The 17,888-nt window shown below is 53.5% G+C and overlaps 1 protein-coding gene across 1 annotated transcript in view; it reads left to right on the forward strand.

Moving 5' to 3' along the window:
• Positions 1 to 2,062: 2,062 nt before the first annotated feature.
• Positions 2,063 to 17,888, forward strand: part of Kazn (kazrin, periplakin interacting protein) — an 85,262-nt gene continuing 69,436 nt past the window's right edge. The window contains exon 1 of the mRNA XM_013022299.1: positions 2,063 to 2,270. Within this exon, the coding sequence (XP_012877753.1) occupies positions 2,063 to 2,270 (208 nt within the window). The remainder of the gene's footprint in view (positions 2,271 to 17,888) is intronic.

Consider the following 17,888-nt stretch of genomic DNA (forward strand, 5'->3'; position numbering starts at 1 on the left):
AGCCAGAAGTGGTGCTGTGGCTCAAGTGGTAGAGTGCTAGCCTTGAGCAAAAGAAGCTCAGGGACAGTGCCTAGGCCCTGAGTTCAAGCCCCAGCACGGACAGAAAAAAAAATGGAGTCTAAGCCAAAAGAACATATTCTGAATGCAACTATAAGCAGGAGGGTTGGCACAGCCTACTTCACTCATTTTTGTCCCCAGTGGGTCCCCGGAGTCATTCCAGGCAGAGTTGAGGACCGCGTGTCTCCCGGATCCACAGCCAGTCCGCACCTGAGGCCTCTGAGACATCTTGCTTTTGCTCTGTTCTGCCCTTTATCCCAGCAAAGGCAGAGGCCTGGGGATCTCAGTGCTTCTGTACTTGTGGGCCTTTCCTTCCTCCTGTGTGGCATGGGACAATTGTCCCCACATCTGAGGACACCAGCCACACATGGTATGCCCACCTAACCTCCACAGCTGGTCCCAGGTCACTGTGGTTGGTTGGAAGGGGTGGAGGGAGGGACTATGAAAGGGTTCAGACTTGAGGAAAAGAAATGTGGTTCCATGGCTTTTGGAGAGGCATAGATGTGTGATCTGGAGGTCTCCCCAGCTCAGGTTTGGGCTGGCAGGAGCCACGTGTTAGAGAGCCATGGGTCTGGGGTGGGAGCTGGAGGCCCAGGACTGAGCCCCAACTCACCTGATTTCATGGCTTTGCCTCCTGGTTGTCTGCCATAGTGGGGGACCAGACCCGCCCCCTGGGAACTGTGCAGAGATAATTAGGCCTTCTGAAGGAGCACTGTAATCCCCAGATCAAAGGGGGCTCCACTTTATGGGTGTATCTGCCGCCATTCAACACCCACTCCTGCAGTGGGCTGGAACTTGCAGACCCTCCAAGGTGCTGCCTCCCAGGAGGAGGGGCTGGTAGAGGAGCTCTTCCCTCCCCTCCCCTCCTCCCCAGTCCAGGCTCACAACCGCAGTGTCAGAGTACACACACACACACACACACACACACAAGAACACCAGGGCAGGAATTATCTAAGCCCAGTTTTGTAGGCTGGGAAACAGGATCTGGAAGTAAGGTGGTTATAGAGGTTCCCACCACAGACACAGCCGGCCCTGGGGGTTTATCCCCACCCCACTCCCTAATGAGGACAGGAGGTAGCACATTCACCTAAAGGGCAATGGGGGGCCCAGCATGGTGCTAGTAGCTCCTGCCTATAATCCTAGCTACTTGGGAGGCTGAGGTCTGAGGATCATGGTTCAAAGCCAGCCTGGGTGGGAAAGTTCACAAGACACTTGCTCCAATTAATCAACAAAAAGTTGGAAGTGGAGCTGTGGCTCAAGTGGTAGAGTGCCAGCTTTGAGTGTAAAAGCTGAAGGGCAGCTCAGGCTCTGAGTTTAAACCCCAGTACTGGGAAAGAAAGAAAGAAAGAGAGAGAGAGAAAGAAAGAAAGAAAGAAAGAAAGAAAGAAAGAAAGAAAGAAAGAAAGAAAGAAAGAAAGAAAGGAAGGAAGAAAGGAAGAAGGAAGGAAAGAAGGAAGGAAGGAAGGGAGGGAGGGAGGGTTTCGGAGCAAAGACTGAAGGAAAGGTCTGGCTCAGGCTGTCACCTTTCTCGGCTCAGTCCCTCTGCCCTCTCCTGGCCACCTCGTAGAGGGAGAGGCGGGGCCGCCGCCTTTCCCCCGTGCACTCACTCGGGGTCGCGTCCTTTCACTTCCGACCCCGGGGCACCCACCACCTTCCTCCCTGACCTCTGATTTCTCGGGGCCGGACGGGGCTGCGGGCGCAGCCAGCGGCCCGGCGCAGCCAGGGGTGGCCAGAGGCGGTCGGCGGGGGCGCGGCCTGCGCAGGGGGCGTGGCAGGGGCGGGGCGGGGCCGGCGGCCCCAGCCAGCCCGGAAGCGGCGGGAGGGGTCGCGGCGGGACTGGAGTCGTTCCCACGTGAGGGCTCGCGGCCCGGTTCCTCGCGTGCGGCGGCCGCGGACGGCCGGGCGTCCGGCCGGACGGAGAGCCGAGGGCCGGAGCGCGCGGCGGCGCCCGGATGCGGGGTTGCGAGCCGGGCTGCCCGCCGTCGGAGCCCCCCGGGTAGGCGGCATGCGGGCGGCCGACGCGGGCTCCTGGGAGCGCGTCCGGCAGCTGGCGGCGCAGGGCGAGCCGGCGCCGAGCTGCTTTCCGGGGGCCGGGCCCGCGCGCCTCCCGGGGCCCGCGGCCTGCGAGCCGTGCGCGTACGCGCCGGGGCCCGGCGGTCGGCTCGGCGCCGGGGCGCCCTCCTCGGGAGCGGATGACGACGCCCGCCAGCCGGGTAGGTGCGCGCAGGGCCGGGGAGGGCGCGAGGTGGCTGGGGACCGCCGGGGTCGAGCGCCCGGGACCCGGATCGCGGGGTGCGCGGGGCCGGCATCGCGGGTGGCAAAGTTCTGGCCGCGCGCGCGGAGCCCCGGGCGCAGCCGGGGGGCGCGCGGGACGCGGACTTGCAGCTTGTCGGCATCGGGGCAGATCTCGGGGCTCCCCGGCTCTGGGGTATGAGCCCCCTCCCCCGCCTCCCACGGACTGGGCTGCAGCGAGAGGTCAAGGCCGCGCCTGCGTGGGAACGGGGGGCTCGGCGGGGCGCGAGCTGCAGGCGGCCCCCGGAGCCCGCACCTGTGGCCCCTCCGGCACCGCACGAAGTCCCGAGGAAGGCCGCCCGGTGGCCGCCGCCGCCGCCCGCGGGGACGTCGGCCCCTTGCCTGTGCGAGGAGCCCCGAGAAGGCCGCGTTTCTCGCACACTTGAACTCCGGGTGATGCAGAGAGAAATCGCCGCGGTTGGAGACACAAACGCTGGGATCTGATTGCATCTGGTTCGCCGCCCGCCCCAGTGATAAGGCGTTGTTACCTTGTTCCTGGCGGGCGCCCAGCCCAGCCCATCTCGATGGGTCTCGGCCATCTCCACCCTCCCGCACTCCACGTTAGAGCTGGGGGTGTGGGTAGCGCGAGGGATCCGGTTGGATCCGAAGAGGAAGTAATTTAGATGGACACCTAAAGGCTTTTCCGCAAAGACTCTGGCTTCATCAATTTGAAGTTCTCAGTACTTCTTTTTTTTCCCTAGGAAAGCTGGGGGAGGGCACATTATTATTCATAATTTATCATTCACCTGCTGTGTTGAGATTTGCATACATTGTTTCCTGGAAGCCGTACATCACCCCCGGGGTGAGGCGTGATCTGTCCTCACAGGTGAGAGAAAGCCGGGGAGCGGGTTGAGCTGTGGTCATGCATGTTAGTCTCGGTGCTGAAGCTGATCTTTTTCCAAAACCCGGCACAAAATACCTATCAGGGGAACTTACCAGCTAAGGATCTGACAGACTTCCTTGCCTGGTAATTCTTTCTTTCTGGGTAGTACCCCAGATGCCCCCTGTGCCACTGGTGGTGGATGCTTTTGTGTGTGTGGGGGGGGGTGTATTCGTGCCAGTCCTGGGGCTTGAACTGAGGGCTTTGGTGCTGTCGTTCACTTTTTGCTCCAGCCTGGCACTTTACTACTTGACCCACACCTCCATTTCCAGCCTTTTGGTGGTTACTTGGAGATAGGAGTCTCAGAAGTTTTCCTGCCCTAATAGATTAGTGTCCATCTATGACTCTCAGATACCAGCCTTCTGAGTAGCTAGGATTATAGGGATGAGCCATTGGTGCGTGGTCAGAGTAAATAGCTCGTAAACAAAACCCGATAGGAGTCTTTGGGCAAGTTAGTTTATATCTTTGGAACTCAGTTTACCCATCTATACAGTGGACATAATCACAGTGGCAGGCAAGGATGTGATCGTTCAAAAGTGGTGTCCGTGAAGTTCCTAGCTTAGATAGTGAGGTCTTTCATGGAGGAGAGCTTCGTTCCTAGGCTTCTCTTGTTGCAAGCTTGCTGAATCACCTGTCAGAGCCCTAGGAACTCTTTCCTACAAGTTGTGATTCTATCTGTTTGTCTCCACTCTCCTGAGCTGTGTCCTGGTAACATTTTCCCTGACTAAAACATAAGTGGAAGTCAGGTACCTGTGGCTCACACCTGTAATCCTCGCCACTCACGAAGTTGAGATCTCAGGATCATGATTCAAAGCCAGCCCAGACAAGACAGTCAGTAAGAGTCTTAGTTCCAATTAACTACCAAAAAGCCAGTTATGGCTCAAGAGGTAGAGCGCCATCCTTGAGTGAAAAAATTTAGGGACATTGCCCAGGCCCTGAGTTCAAGCCTAGTACACACACATGAGCACACACCACACACACACACACACACACCACACACACACACAAGCAGAGGCTGAGTGTTAAGGAGGATGGAAGTTGTTACTATGTAAATTTGAAAGGTGGCTGAGTGGAGATGGAGCTGTTTGTTTTGTATCTACTCAGGCTCCGTTCTTGTGTCCCAGATGACAGGTTCCTAATGACATATGTAGCCTGGAATCATCTGTCTTAGGTCTGTGGGTAGTTGTTTTCTAACACTTGCTATGTTGCTGCAGGGGAGAGGTGCTTTAGAGATGACCTTTCCTTAATTGCAGCTGGCATTTATGGCCAGAAACAGGGTTGAACCCCAAGCCTAATAAGAATGTTGTATGAGCCAATCAGGTACTGGTGGCTTCCGCAGTAATCCGAGCTATTCAGGAGTATAAAATCCTAAAGATTTAGGTTTGTAGCCAGCCAGGGCTGGGAAGTCAGTGAGACTGTTATCTTGGATTAACCACTAAAAAGCTCAAAGTAGAGCTGTGGTTCAAGGAGTAGAAAGCCAGCCTTGAATGAAAGAGCTAAGAGACAGCACCTGGGCTCTGAGTTCAAGCCCTCCAACAGGCACAAAAAAACAAGTTCTGTTTTCTCTGAGTTGTTGGATTGTTTTGCTTTGTTGTTTTGCAGTGTTAGGGATGGAACCCAGGGCCTCAGGTAAGCTAGGTAAGTTCCCTGTCCACTGAGTCACACTCCCAGATCTCCAAGTCCGATTCTTAAAAACAACAAATGGAGTTTTGGTGAGGTTTCCCCATGACTGGACACTGAGGACAGCTGGTGTGTATTTCTCAAGCCCCTGGCTGTTACAAGGAGTTTCCCTCTGGAAGCATCATGGCAGTTCTTTGGCTTAGAACCACAGGCTGGCATTGTTGCTGAGATAAACATTTCAGCCAGGCTGGTATGTGTGTGCGTGTGCGTGTGCGTGTGTGTGTGTGTGTGTTGGTTGAGGGGGGTTGCCCTAGAATCTCAAGGCTCAGTTTAGGGGATCTGAAAGATGTCCTGTGAGAGGAGTGGCTGGGAATGGACACTTCACTGCAGTGTGACCTGACATCAGCATGGGGTGTCCACAGCCCTGGTCTGTGGGGTGAGTGGACTAGAGACCTGAGCAGAAGACACCGGGGTGCTTTCGAGGTCTGCACCCGCTGCCTCCCCATTTCTGTGAGGTCTTGAGCAACTCCTCTCACCAGGTGAGCCTCCTAGGAGCTCACTGGGTGTTCTGTTGGGAACACAGATCAACTTTCTGGGTCTTTTAATTCCTTGGGCACCTGCTCTACAGCAGGCACTGACATGGGCAGGGATTGGAGCTTACGTTCTGAGGGAGATTTCCAGTTGGCAGATGTGCACAGGGGAAAAGGCTAAGTACTTTGTAGAAAAAATTAGGCTAGGCAGCATCAGAATGATGGGCAAGGTTACTGTTGGGCGCTTAGCTAGAGTGGAGAAGAGAATGTCAGATGTAGGTGGGGGCTTGTAGATGTTGATTCCATAAGAGCCAAAGGGTATTGCTCATCAGCTACAAGAGCCAATTTTTCTTTTTTTTTTGTGCTGGTTCTGGGGCTTAGACTCTGGGGCCTGGGTGCTATCCTTGAGCTCTTTTGCCCTAGGCTGGTGTTCTACCACTTGAGTCACAGCACCACTTAAGGTTTTTGATGGTTAATTGAAGATAAGCGGCTCACAGACATTCCTGACCAAGCTGACTTTGAACCTTGATCCTCTGATCTCAGCCTCTTGAATAGCTGGGATCTCTGGTGCCCAGAGAGCCACTTCATTTTTGAAAAGGTAATAAGTAGCATTTTAATATATTTGTATGGTAGGCGCTTCTGAAATACCTGAACTAGGTTGTTTTTGGTAATGCTTATTAACTTATATACTTTTATATATTATAAACATTTATGTTCTTCTATGTTCTGGCTGTTGCTGCTTCCTCCTCTTCTTCTTTTTCTTCCTTCTTTTCTCTTCCTCCTCCTCCTCCTCTTCCTCCTCCCAGTCCTGGGGCTTGAACTTAGAGCCTGGGCCCTGTCCCTGAGCTTCTTTTGCTCAAGGCTAGCACTCTACCACTTGAGCCACAGTGCCACTTCAGCTTTTTCTGTCTATGTGGCACTGAGGAATTGAACCCAGGGCTTCATGCATGCTAGGCAAGCACTCTACCACTGAGCCACCTTCCCAGGCACCTTACTGCTTCTAGATCCTCCTCCTACCTGAAGCCACTGCACCAGGCACCCTGCACAATCTCTTAAGCACTAACTAAGCAGAGTGGCTGGTGTACAATCCTCAGCCCCTCTTGGGCTGGGTGTGGTTGATAATCCCATTCTAGGGGGAAGGAAACTGGTGCTTAGGGAAGTTGAGGGACTCAGCCAAGGTCACACAGCCTAGAGTGCACTGAAGACTTGATCTCCAAGCTGTCTGGGGAGGCCGAGGCCTGGTATTCTTACTGAAGCTAGTGTTCCTAGAACTTTCAAGCCCTTCCCCTTCCCCCACCTTAAATTTTTATCTTTTAAAAACAAGAAGTTTGTTCTCTCCTTCAGATTCCTCTTTCTGAGCTTGGCTGGCCAGCCTTTCCTTATCTTGGGCCGTGGGGGACTGTGGTGTATTCCCTGAGCATCCTGGTGCTGGTGAAAGCTCTACCACTCAGACTGCTACAGACCTGTGTCCCTAGGAAACCTGGACACTCCACACCCTGTGTTGTGGTTCAGTGCCTTGGGCTAAACTTAATCCTTCTGCTACAGCAGATGGCACCCCAACAGGATACAGGGCACTGGTTTGGGGAATGAAACAAGCAAGCCCTGGGTAGAACTCACTTGTGGTCCTTACTAGCTATATGCCTCCTTAAGTAGGTCACTTAGCTTCTCAAGCCTCAGCTTGCACTTCTGTGAAATGAGGATCCTATTGCCCACCCACTTAGCGCTGCTGGAGATTACTCTGTGTGATTAGCATCCTTGGTACCTATTGTAAGGTCTGAACAGGGATCTGTTACCTAGGTAACTGACAGACCTGGAATTAGTCACCTTCCCCTCCTGCTAGGTCACATCCTGGGCCATCTCTGATCACATGCCTCCCATCTGACCTTAGGAGGGTCCCAGACTCTGAGGTCTCATCTGGATCCAGTGTGGCCACACCTTCCTGTCCCTGGTCTAGATAAGTTCTGGCCCAGGGGTGGGTCGCCCTTTCCCTTCCTGGCGTGGGCAGCAGTTCGGTAAATAAACTTCTTCTCCTGCCTGAATAGCGCATGGTGTTCTCTTCATGGGCTACCTAATAAAACCTACCTATTTAATATACCTTACACCTATGAGGCCTGATAGTATTTTTTTTTTTTAATGATGGTATTGGGGCTTGAACTCAGGGCTTGGGCATTATCCCTTAGCTTTTTCTCCACTCAAGACTGGTACTCTACCACTTGAGCCACACTTTCTCTTCCAGTTTTTTCCTAGATATTTGGAGATAAGAATTGACCTTCCTGCTGGGCTGGCCTCAAGCTGGGATGGTCAGATCTCAGCCTTCTGACCAATAGGATTACCGGAGTGAGCCGCTGGCTCCCGCTATGATAGTGTATAGAACATGAAGTGTGTAAAGCTAAGGATGTGTGTAAATCTGTCACATGTTCATTAGTGGGTAAAAGGTGAAATACTGGGATTTACTGAGTAAGTGCTCTCCAGGAGGGCTGCATGCTTATCTACTCTGAGGAGTAATCAGGGAGTCAGTCTCTCCTGGTCCTCAAAGTCTTCAGGTCTCTGTAATATTCCAGTCATGCATTCAGTCTCTAGAGAAAGATGGCTTGCTCTCTCCACCTCTTCTTCTCAGGAGTGATATCTGGCTTAATGAAAACAGCCCTCACCATCTGGGGTCGCCTCCCTCACCCAAGACAAAAATGGTAAACGAGGTGGATCTGTCTGTAGACAGGTGTTGGTGCAAACACATGGTTAAAGCTGGCCAAAGCAGGCATCCTGGGAACCTAGCGTGCTCTGAGTCCCTACGGGCTGAATACTCCAGAGAGGCAGTGGAATGAGAGGTGTGTGGAGATTGTGTGTTTGTGTGTAGTTATTTAAATGGACTTACTCTCTGTAAAGGCAGTCAATGCCTTTACAGTTGAGTAAAATGCCAGATGAATGCCAGTCGTAGAGGGGGGATGTGGGGATTGCCTTCGATCCCCCTAGACTGTCTCTTCTGCACCCCTTGTGCCCGCCTCCGTGAAGGTGGGAGCTTCAGGCTGTCTCTTGCCTGCTGTTTGGACCTCTTCAAGAGAGGCCAGCTAGAGGACTATGCTCCTATCGATTCTCTGCAGCCCTGGTCCATCGACCTCTGCCCACCAGGAGCTTCTGAGGCCCCAGGTTCTGCAGGAATTCTTGAGCCGAAGGGTGTGTCAGGTAGGTGAGCCCAACCTTGGTGAAGGAGGGTCTCTGGGGTGTACTCTGGTCTCTGGGCTGGATTTTCTGATAGCATCAGGGAACACCCTGCTACCTGGCACCTGGTGGCTGTTTTGTGGGTTCCTGGTCTTTTGCTAGGACCTGAATTATCAAGGTGGTGCTTACTCTCAACCTGGTTTGGGGCTGTCACGTTATCACAGGCATTGAGGGTGTTGGGGACCTTTTAAGTGTGCCGAAGCTTTGTGAAGCTCTCCCTGGGGGGTTCACAGAAGTAAAAACAAATGCTGCCATCTCCTGGGAGCTTCTTGTGAGTCCTTCAAGTCTCCCCAGCACTCATAACTTTGAAACATGCCCTAGGAGCCCAGACAGAAGCCATGTGCGACTGAAGGAAAATGGTTTGCTGAGGCCCAGTTGGGCTCCAGGTGTGACCTGGTCCTGTGTCACAGCTGTCCTCCTTCCCTCCCCCTCCCCTCTTTCCCACCTTGTAGGTAGCCCTGGCTCCTCCAGGTTCCTCCAGCAGGACTGCCCTACCCTGTGGTTTCCTCCCAAGCCACCCTGGCAACACAGAGGCAGAGGGGCTTAGGATCCCACCCTCCCACCCCACCCCCACCTGGTATCTTTGGCCAGTGGAATTCTGGCACTATCTGGTCCTTCCCTGCTGACCCCATCCTGGCCATTTAGGAAGTCTGCAGGGGTGAATCCACCTGATGCTCTCCAAGGGGAGGAAACTGAGGCCCCAGGGCAGAGAAGAGACCTGGTTCCCAGATGCCTCATAGGCAGGTAGCTCCAGAGATCACCTGCCCTTTGCCCTTCTGGGATGGGGTTGTTTTCAGAGGCCACATGCTCTGTTTTTCTCTGCATCTTGGTATAATCATTAGCCCCCCCCCCCCAGGGTGTCTGAAGTGCACAGGAAAATAGATGTACATCCTACTTGAATCTCATCTTTGTCTACTCCACTCCCTGCCCGGGCTTGTGTTCTCAGAATCTTGTTGAAAGAGATGGTCACGAGACTGCTCTGTGGGAAGAAGGCAGGGTGCTCAGATTCCACCTCCAGCCCCCGGCATTCCCTTGTTTTAGCCAGTGTGTTGTCCCTTGGTCCTGGGGCTCCCAGAGCTGGGTACTAGGGAGACAGAGGCCACCTCCTGTCTGGTGATTCATCCATTCTCAAGTCCTGGTCTCCAGAGACACTGGTGGAGCCTGTTCTTCCAGCCTCCCCAGCCCGGCCCCTGGGTCCTCAGTCCCTGCCTCCAATCTCCTTTTGTTTTGGGCTCTGAAGATTTGCCAGAGGCCCACATGTTTCCTCTTGGCATCATCTCTCAGGCTATAAGCTCAGGGGAGATTTATTTTTTATTTTTTTGCCAGTCCTGGGGCTTGAACTCAGACCATGAGCACTGTCCCTGAGCTTCTTTTGCTCAAGGCTAGCACTCTACCACTTGAGCCACAGCGCCACTTCCGGCCTTTTCTGTGTATGTGGTACTGAGGAATTGACCCCTGGGCTTCATGCATGCTAGGCAAGCACTCAGCACTAAGCCACATTCCTAGCCTCCTCTCCCCCAGGGGGAGAGGCTTTATGTCCTTTGGGACTTGGGTTTTCTGCCCAAGGAGCCCCAGATAAATGGGTTCAAATGCAGATTCCAGGGTGAATTGATTTTGCCCCTTATTCTCCCTTTTGCATTTTTACCATTCATTCACTCTTTTTTTTTTTTTTTTTGTCGGTTATGGGGCTTGAACTCTGGGCTTGGGTGCTATCCCTCAGCTCTTCAGCTCAAGGTGAGCGCTCGCTCTACCACTTGAGCCAAAGTGCCACTTCCGGTTTTCTAGTGGTTTATTGGAAATAAGAGTCTCACAGTTTCCTGCCCGAGATCCTCAGATCTCAGCCTCCTGAGTAGCTAGGATTACAGGCATGAGCCACCGGCACCCGACAATTTATTCACTCTTGATTCATTCTAGTCCTGGAGATTGAACCCAAAACTTCATGCACACTAAGCACCTGTGTTACTCCTGAGCTATACCACAGCTCCCTCCCCCCTTTTCTTTGCATTAAAAAAGTATGTTTAAAATACACATAGCATCAGACTTTTCCACTTTAGCCATTTGGCTTTTATTGTTTTTGCTATTAGTGCTGGTACTGGAGCTTGGAACTTAAGGTTTGGACACTGGCCTTAGTGCTTTCTATCAAGGCTGTAACCACTCAAGCCACAGCTCCACTTCTGGCTTTTTGCTGGTTAATTGGAGAGCAGAGTCTCATGGACTGTCCTGCGCCAGCTGGCTTCAAATTGGGATCCTCAGATCTCAGTCTCCTGCATAGCTCTGGCATGAGCCACCAGCAGCTGGCGTAGTTTAGCATCTGTGGGCAGACAGTTCAGTGCCATGAAGCACACTGGCCCTGTTACGTCCATCTGTCATCTTGGGCGCGAGTGGTGCTTCCCCTCCCCATCCGCACCTCCCAGCAGCCTCTTTTTCAGGCCCCTCACTTCTGTGGGGTCTGACAGCATTTTTACCATCCCACCTCCCTGAACCCCATGTGGAGATACCCTACCCCACCCAGGTACTCAGCCCTTATTTGCTGGGGCCCAGGCCTATAATCCTGGCTACTGGGAGGCTGAGATCCGAGGATGGAGGTTTGAAGCCCGCAGGATGGGAAAGTCTATTCGTGGGGAAGTTACCCATTCTAATATCTTTCTCTTGTGATGAGAACCAGTATATCCTTAGGGCACTGTAACATCACTCCACATTTTGGCTGTTTGTGCTTGTTTGGTTGCAGGCAGGCTGTCTAAGGCTCCTATCACTTGTTTGGCTCTGGTAGTTTATTTTTGACTGCTCAGCCTCTGGACAGCTCCTTGTCCCCAGGGACCCGCCTTGAGCCTTGAGGCCCCTGTAGCTTCCTAGTTGTGCTGAGATACCAACCCTTTATTCTGCCCAGCCAAGGTGTTTCCTCCCTTTCCTGGGGACAGAGACTTCTTCCATGCTGCGGGCACAAACCTGGGTCTCCTGTGAGGGTGTCAGCTGATTTCCCACCTGAAAGCTCAGTTTCTCCAGCCCTGGCCTCCCTGAGCCACCTCCAGCTCAACTTTCCCATAATGCTTGGGAGGCTGAGTCCTCCAGGTTTGTGGTTCTGCAGCCCCCAGCAGGCTCTGAGTACTCCCTGCTTGGACTAGGCCCCAGCCCCTGTTCTTACTGTGCCCTCTCCAGTGTCTCTGCCTTAGCTGCCCACCAGGAGGGACTGGATGCTCCTTCTGGGGCAGATGTACACCAAGACCACCTCTCTGCTGACCGCCCTCTCCCACCAGGATTATGTGGTTCTTTAGACGTGCGGTAGAAATATCTGTCCTGATGTTCTCCTGCACCCCAAGAAAAACCTGGCGGACCCTTTGTTTTTGTGTATGTGGCAGCACTGGCCTCATATTGTCACTTGACTTTTTCCTCTCAAGGCTAGTGAGCCAGATCTCCACTTCTGGCTTCCAGGTAGCTAATTGCAGATAAGAGTCTCAGGGGTTTTCCTGCCCAGGGTACTTCCAACCATGATCCTCAGATCTCAGTCTCTTGAGTAGCCAGGATTATGGGCATGGGGCACTGGATCCTGGCCAAGGAGAACTTTTTTTTCTTACTCCAGTACTGGAGTTTTAACTCAGGGCCTCATGTTTAGTTGGCTTGCTTGGCTGGCACTGTACCACTTGAGCCACGCCTCTACCCCAGAATCTGAATCTTAAAACAAGTTATTCCTGCCTTTCCTCCATGCTTAGATGGTGCTTTCCTGCTTCACTTTGTTCTTTTTTTTTGGGGGGGGGTCCAGTCGTGGGGCCTGAACTCTGGGCCTGGGCGCTATCCCTCAGCTCTTCAGCTCAAGGCTAGCGCTCTACCACTTGCGCCACAGCACCACTTCCGGCTTTTTTTTCTTTTTGCTTATGTGGTGCTGGGGAATCGAACCCAGGGCCTCAGGCATGCAAGGCAAGAGCTCTACCACTGAGCTACCTTCCCAGCCCCTCCTGCTTCACTTTGAAACCTCAACCCCCAGCACCTGCCACTTTCCTTGGGTGGGTCTTCAATCTGTACCCTTTTGTTCTACACCCCCTAGAAACACAAGCTTGGCCAGCCATCCTGCAGCAGTGTGGCCAGGACCAGAACACATGATGTGCCAAGAGCTTGTTTGTAGCTAGGAAAGGCTGCTGGGGAGCCCCTTCCACTTCTTTTTCTTCCTCTCCCTGCCCTGTGCCTACCTCGGTTGCCAAGAGCAGGTTGACCTTTCCTTGCGCAGGGGTTGCTGGGGGCACTGAGACCATCTGTCTCCTTTTCACAGGGACTCCCTCCGACCCCAGCCTCGCCTCCCGGGAAGCCCTGGTGGTGCTTCCAACAATGATGACCAAGCCCACTCTGCACAGTCCTCCCAGTTGTCTGCGCTCTCAGAAGAACCTAGAGTTCTCAAGCCCCCTTGGGTACAAGGCCCGTGCTGCATCAGGCTGGGGAGACATCAGCACAGCGTGTGGAGCAGGGGTGTAGGGAAGAGCGTCTGACCCAGTGTCATTGCTCACCTGCCGCAGGACTCTCCCTGCACCTGCCTGCCTTCTTCCTTCAGGGAACCTGGGCACAGTGCTGGCTGCCCTCTGAGCTGCAGCCTGCAAGTTCTTCGCACCAGAGGCACCTTAGAAACACTGTGGTCTTCCCCACAGGATGTCTGTTCTTGTTGGCAGTACTGAGGTTTGAACTCACGGCTTTGTGATTATGAAACAGGTGCTGTACCACATGAGCCACTCCTCCAGCCTGAGCATTTGGCCTGTTGTGCCTGAGAAGTCCTCAGTGTAAGCACTGGAAGTCCCACACCGTGGGGAGCCTCTCGATGCTGGGCACAGTGCCACACACTGTGCTAGCCGCTCTTGGCTGTTGGGGCTTGAACTCTGGGCCTGGGCACTGTCCCAGCTCAAGGCGAGCACTCTACCACTTGTGCCACAGCACCATTTCTGGTTTTCTGGTGGTTATTGGAGATAAGAATCTCATGGACTTTCCTCCCCAGGCTGGCTTTGAATCATGATCCTCAGATCTCAGCCTCCTGAGTAGCTAGGATTACAGGCGTGAGCCACCGGCACCTGGCTTGGCTGTTTTTGCCATGTGGTAAAGAATCCTCTGGCAGCTGAGACATCGCCTGCCTCCCGTCCCCCTGTCCTTCCTGTCCCCCCATCCCTCCGGTCCCCATCCCTTCTGTCCCTTCCCCTCTAGTTTCACGGACCAGTTTGGTTTTGTTGTTCTTGGTGGTGGTGGTCATGGAGCTTGAACTCCACCTGGGCTCTGTCCCTGGGCTCTTTTTGCTTGACTAGTGCGCTACCACTTTGAGCCACAGTGCCACTTCTGGCTTTTTTTTTTTTTTTTTTGAGTAGTTTATTGGAGATAAGAGTCTCACAGACTTGTGCCCTGGCTGGCTACTCAGATCTCAGCCTTTTGAGTAGCTAGGATTGCAGGCGTGAGCCACAGTTAGCCTGCTGTCTCCACTCTGCTCCCTAGCTCATATGGGACCACCTGCAGCCCTGATGCCAGCTGCCCTGTATACCATCTGCCTGTCTGTTCTAACTGCTCTTCAGTACATACTTGCCAGGCCCAGATGGGCACCAGGCCCTGATAGGCTGAGTGGGACAAGCCTGCCTCCCAGGCTGAGCTCACATATGTGCGCACGCCTCCTCAGCCTCCTCCCCAGGTCCAACAAGGCCCTAGTGCATGCCCTTAAAAGATACAGATGTCTTAGAGAGACAGAGACAGAGTATGTGTGTGTACGTGTACACACACCAGTACTGAGGCATGAACTCCATGCCTGGATGCTGTCCCTTGGCTTTTTCACTCAAGGCTAGAACTATACCACTCCCTACTTTCCGGCTTTTTACTGGTTAGTTGGAGATAAGAGTCTCATGACCTTCCTGCCCAGGTGGCTTTGAATTGTGATCCTCAGATCTCAACTTCCTGAATAGCTATGATGGCAGGCGTGAGCCACCAGTGCCTTGCTCTCTGCAGCTTTTCATTCCTTGTCGTCAAGTATTTGGCTCACCTACATACTGAGCCAAAAAATCCATCTTTGGTAGCATCCACCTACTCCTTGGCCCATTTGAGGCTCTCACATACTGCTAACCCCTCTGACCTCAGAAGATGCCGTGTGGACACTGTGTGCCTTCCTGGAGCCGCTTCTTCCAAGGATGGAGTGTCCTGCCCTGGTCCCCCCAGTTTGTCCAGCCTCAGGTTCCCTGTGCATCAGGGGCCTTATGAGGACAGAGGGTGGTTGGTGCTGTGGCTTCTCTCCGTGTTTATAAGGTACTGGAAGCTGGCTTGGGGGAGGTGGAGGACAGGAAAGTGGAGGTCTGTAGGGAGGCCAGGAGTGTACCATGAGAGGCCATCACTGGCCCCCCTTTTCTGCAGCTGCCTGTATGTATCCCATCCCTAGTCTGACAGCTCTTAGGTCGTAAGGAGCCCCAGGATGCCCAGGGACAAGTTCCCATACTCCTCTTGGGGTCCACAGCTGGGTAATCAGTACTGTGCTGTGGTGGAGGGTGCTGTGGACATGTGCTTGAAGCCGAGATGACAGAAATACAGGGGGATGGGAGGGAAGTACAGTGACACCTTGAATCCAGACCCTTACCCTCCCCTCCTCCCCCCCAGCCTGGGTTGAGGAAAGGGGCTTTCCACCCAAAGTTAGATTTTTGCATGTGTGCATGTAGAAAAAAAGGCTGATTTGGAAGGAGATCAATAGTTGGCGTACAGATCAGGAGTTAGGAGGAGATCCTGGGCTCTGATGGTTCCTGCGTTACTTTTCACGATGGACAGCAGGAAGGATCCTGTTCCATGAACTTGGCCTGGTCTTGGCCGAAATCCGTATCCTCTGAGCCCAAATTGCTTTCCTTGGTGGTATCTGCCAGGGTTCATGAGGGATAACCACCCTGCTGCTTTGAGTTGTCCACTGGCTGTGCTGTGCATATCCTGCTTTGCTTTGTACTGTGTCTTCTACCCCTGCCAGTCCTGGGTGCCTGGTGAGTGTGCCCACCCTCTCTCAGGTAGCCAGCAGGGGTCAGATTATCCCTCACGTGTCAGAAGAGAGGACCCCAGCCGAACATCCAGCAAAACATAGGGTTTGAAGTGGGTGACATGGGAGAGGGAGGATCTTGAGTACGCTTGACAGTAGGACAGGAGAAAGCTGATAGATAGGAGATGGTAACACAGAGATGGAAGAAAAGCTTTAGCCCTGCCACAAACAGTTTGCATATAGGTTCCTGGGGTTTGTGTTGGTTGATTGATTATAGCGCTGGGGATCCAACCAGGGCCTCAAGCCTGCTAGGCAAGCATTCTACCACTGAGCTACAGCCCCAGCCCAGCGTCATGTCTGGTGTTTCTCCACTAGTTTCCTGTCTCCCCTTTATTCTAGCCTGATACTTTGATTGTACAGCTGTGAAGCCTGGAATCTTCTTTCTAGTAGTTCCATTTTCCCTGGGAGGCGTGCAGTAAGATCACACAAAAACAGAAACGGGCTAGGTGCCAGTGCTTACACCTGTAAACCTACCTACTCAGGAGGCTGAAATCAGGTTCAGGGTTCAAAGCCAGCCTGGGCAGAAAAATCCATGAGTCTCTTATCTCCAATTAACCACCAAAAAACTGGAAGTGGAATGTGACTCAAGTGATAGAGCACCAGTTTTGAGTGGAAAAGCTAAGGAAAGCACCCAGGCACTGAGCTCGAGCCTGAGTACTGGCACAAAAATAAATAAAAGATCCCTGGCTGGCTAGGGAGTGCAGTGCACAGGGCTTTGGTCTGATCTTTGCCCATGGGCTATGCCAGGGGGGCTCTTTCGCCTGCTCATTTATTTCCCAGGCTTCCAGTCAGTCCATGTTGCAGCCGGCCTGGCTCTTGGGGCCATGGTACCTTGCTCCTGCCAAGGCGATTCTGTGCCAGAGCCCTTGCCTAGGATGGTGTGTTGTCCTTCAAGGCAGGCAGCCCTGGTCACCGCTGGTGACAATTCTGCATCGCCTTTGTCTCTCGCACTTGGTTCTGGGGCCCGATGGGCAGGAGCAGCCTGGTGTCTGTCTGTACAGCTGGCTGGGCTGTGGGGGCGGGGAGTGCAGAGCCTTGGGGTTCTTTCCATTTACATTTTTCGAATACTTTTCTCTTCTGCTCTCCCTGGAGGCCGCCCGCAGCCTGGAAGCTGCATTTGACCTTTGAATTGTTGTAGGAGTTGGCCTGCCTCTGTCTGAGAGATGTCTATGGCTCTGAGCAGGAAGGAAAGTCAGGTCCACAAATGAGGAAGCTGGGAAGAGGGGTGTGTGGGGGGGAGAGACAGGTGGTAAAAAAAGAAGGGGATCCCTATGTTGGAGGCCCCAGATGGGCGTTGCCTGGACCACTTCTGCCGTCACCAGCCCCAGCCTCCGGAAATCTCCCTCCAAACACCTCAGCAAAGAGAGCTGCACCAGAGGGTGGGACAGAAAATTCCAGATGCCTCCTGGGTTCCAGGGGCAGTATCTCCAAGCAGAGCTGCTCTTACAGTCAGTAGGCAGAGGCTGTCAAGGGAGGGCCCGGAACGGAAATAACGGAACTGTGTATGGCGTTTGCCGCTTGCCAGAATGTTATTTCATGTCACTCAGCCCTTGTATCCACCCTGTAAGACAAACACCCCATTCTAAAGATGAGACACAAGCCAGACGCCTGGAATCCCAGTTATTCCAGAGGCTGAGGATCTGAGGATCAGGGTTCAAAGCCAGCCCAGGGAGGAAAGTCCATGAGACTCATCTCCAATTAACCACTAGAACAGTGGAAGTAGAGCTGTGGCTCAAGTGGTTAAGAGTGCCAATCTTGGGCAGAAAATTTAAGGGACAGTGCCAGGGCCCTGAGTTCAAGCCTCTGAACCAGCACCAAAAGAAGAAAAAAAGATGATGCCCAGACCCTAGGTTCACAGCTGCTCCTTACCCCTGGCCACAGTGCCTTGCTGGGAAGTGCCACACCTGCAGCCTGCCCTCCCCGCCCTCCCCAATACCTCTGTTTTCAGTGTCTTGAGAGCAGCCCAGAATGGCCAGGCTATGTCTTTTGAGTGTGTGTGTTGGGATGGGCTGGGGCTGGGAGGAGGGTAAGGTAGGGGGCGGACTCTGGCCTGGCTGAGTGGTATGGAGGCATAGCCTGGTGTCTGGGCCACAGCCTGGGCTTCCGTCCTGGGTAGGATTATTAGTGACTCTGCCTGGGCATCTACAGTTCGCTTTTCTTCTCTAGCAAACGAATTCTGAAGCCGGAAAAGTGGGAGCAGAGGTGAAGTTTGCTTGCAAGTGAGAGTAAGGCACCAGAGGAGGGTCAGACCCCTCTTGGCACCTGGCAGGTTGGT

The sequence above is a fragment of the Dipodomys ordii genome, unplaced genomic scaffold (genome assembly GCF_000151885.1).
Source record: "Dipodomys ordii isolate 6190 unplaced genomic scaffold, Dord_2.0 Scaffold61, whole genome shotgun sequence".
NCBI lineage: Eukaryota > Metazoa > Chordata > Mammalia > Rodentia > Heteromyidae > Dipodomys > Dipodomys ordii.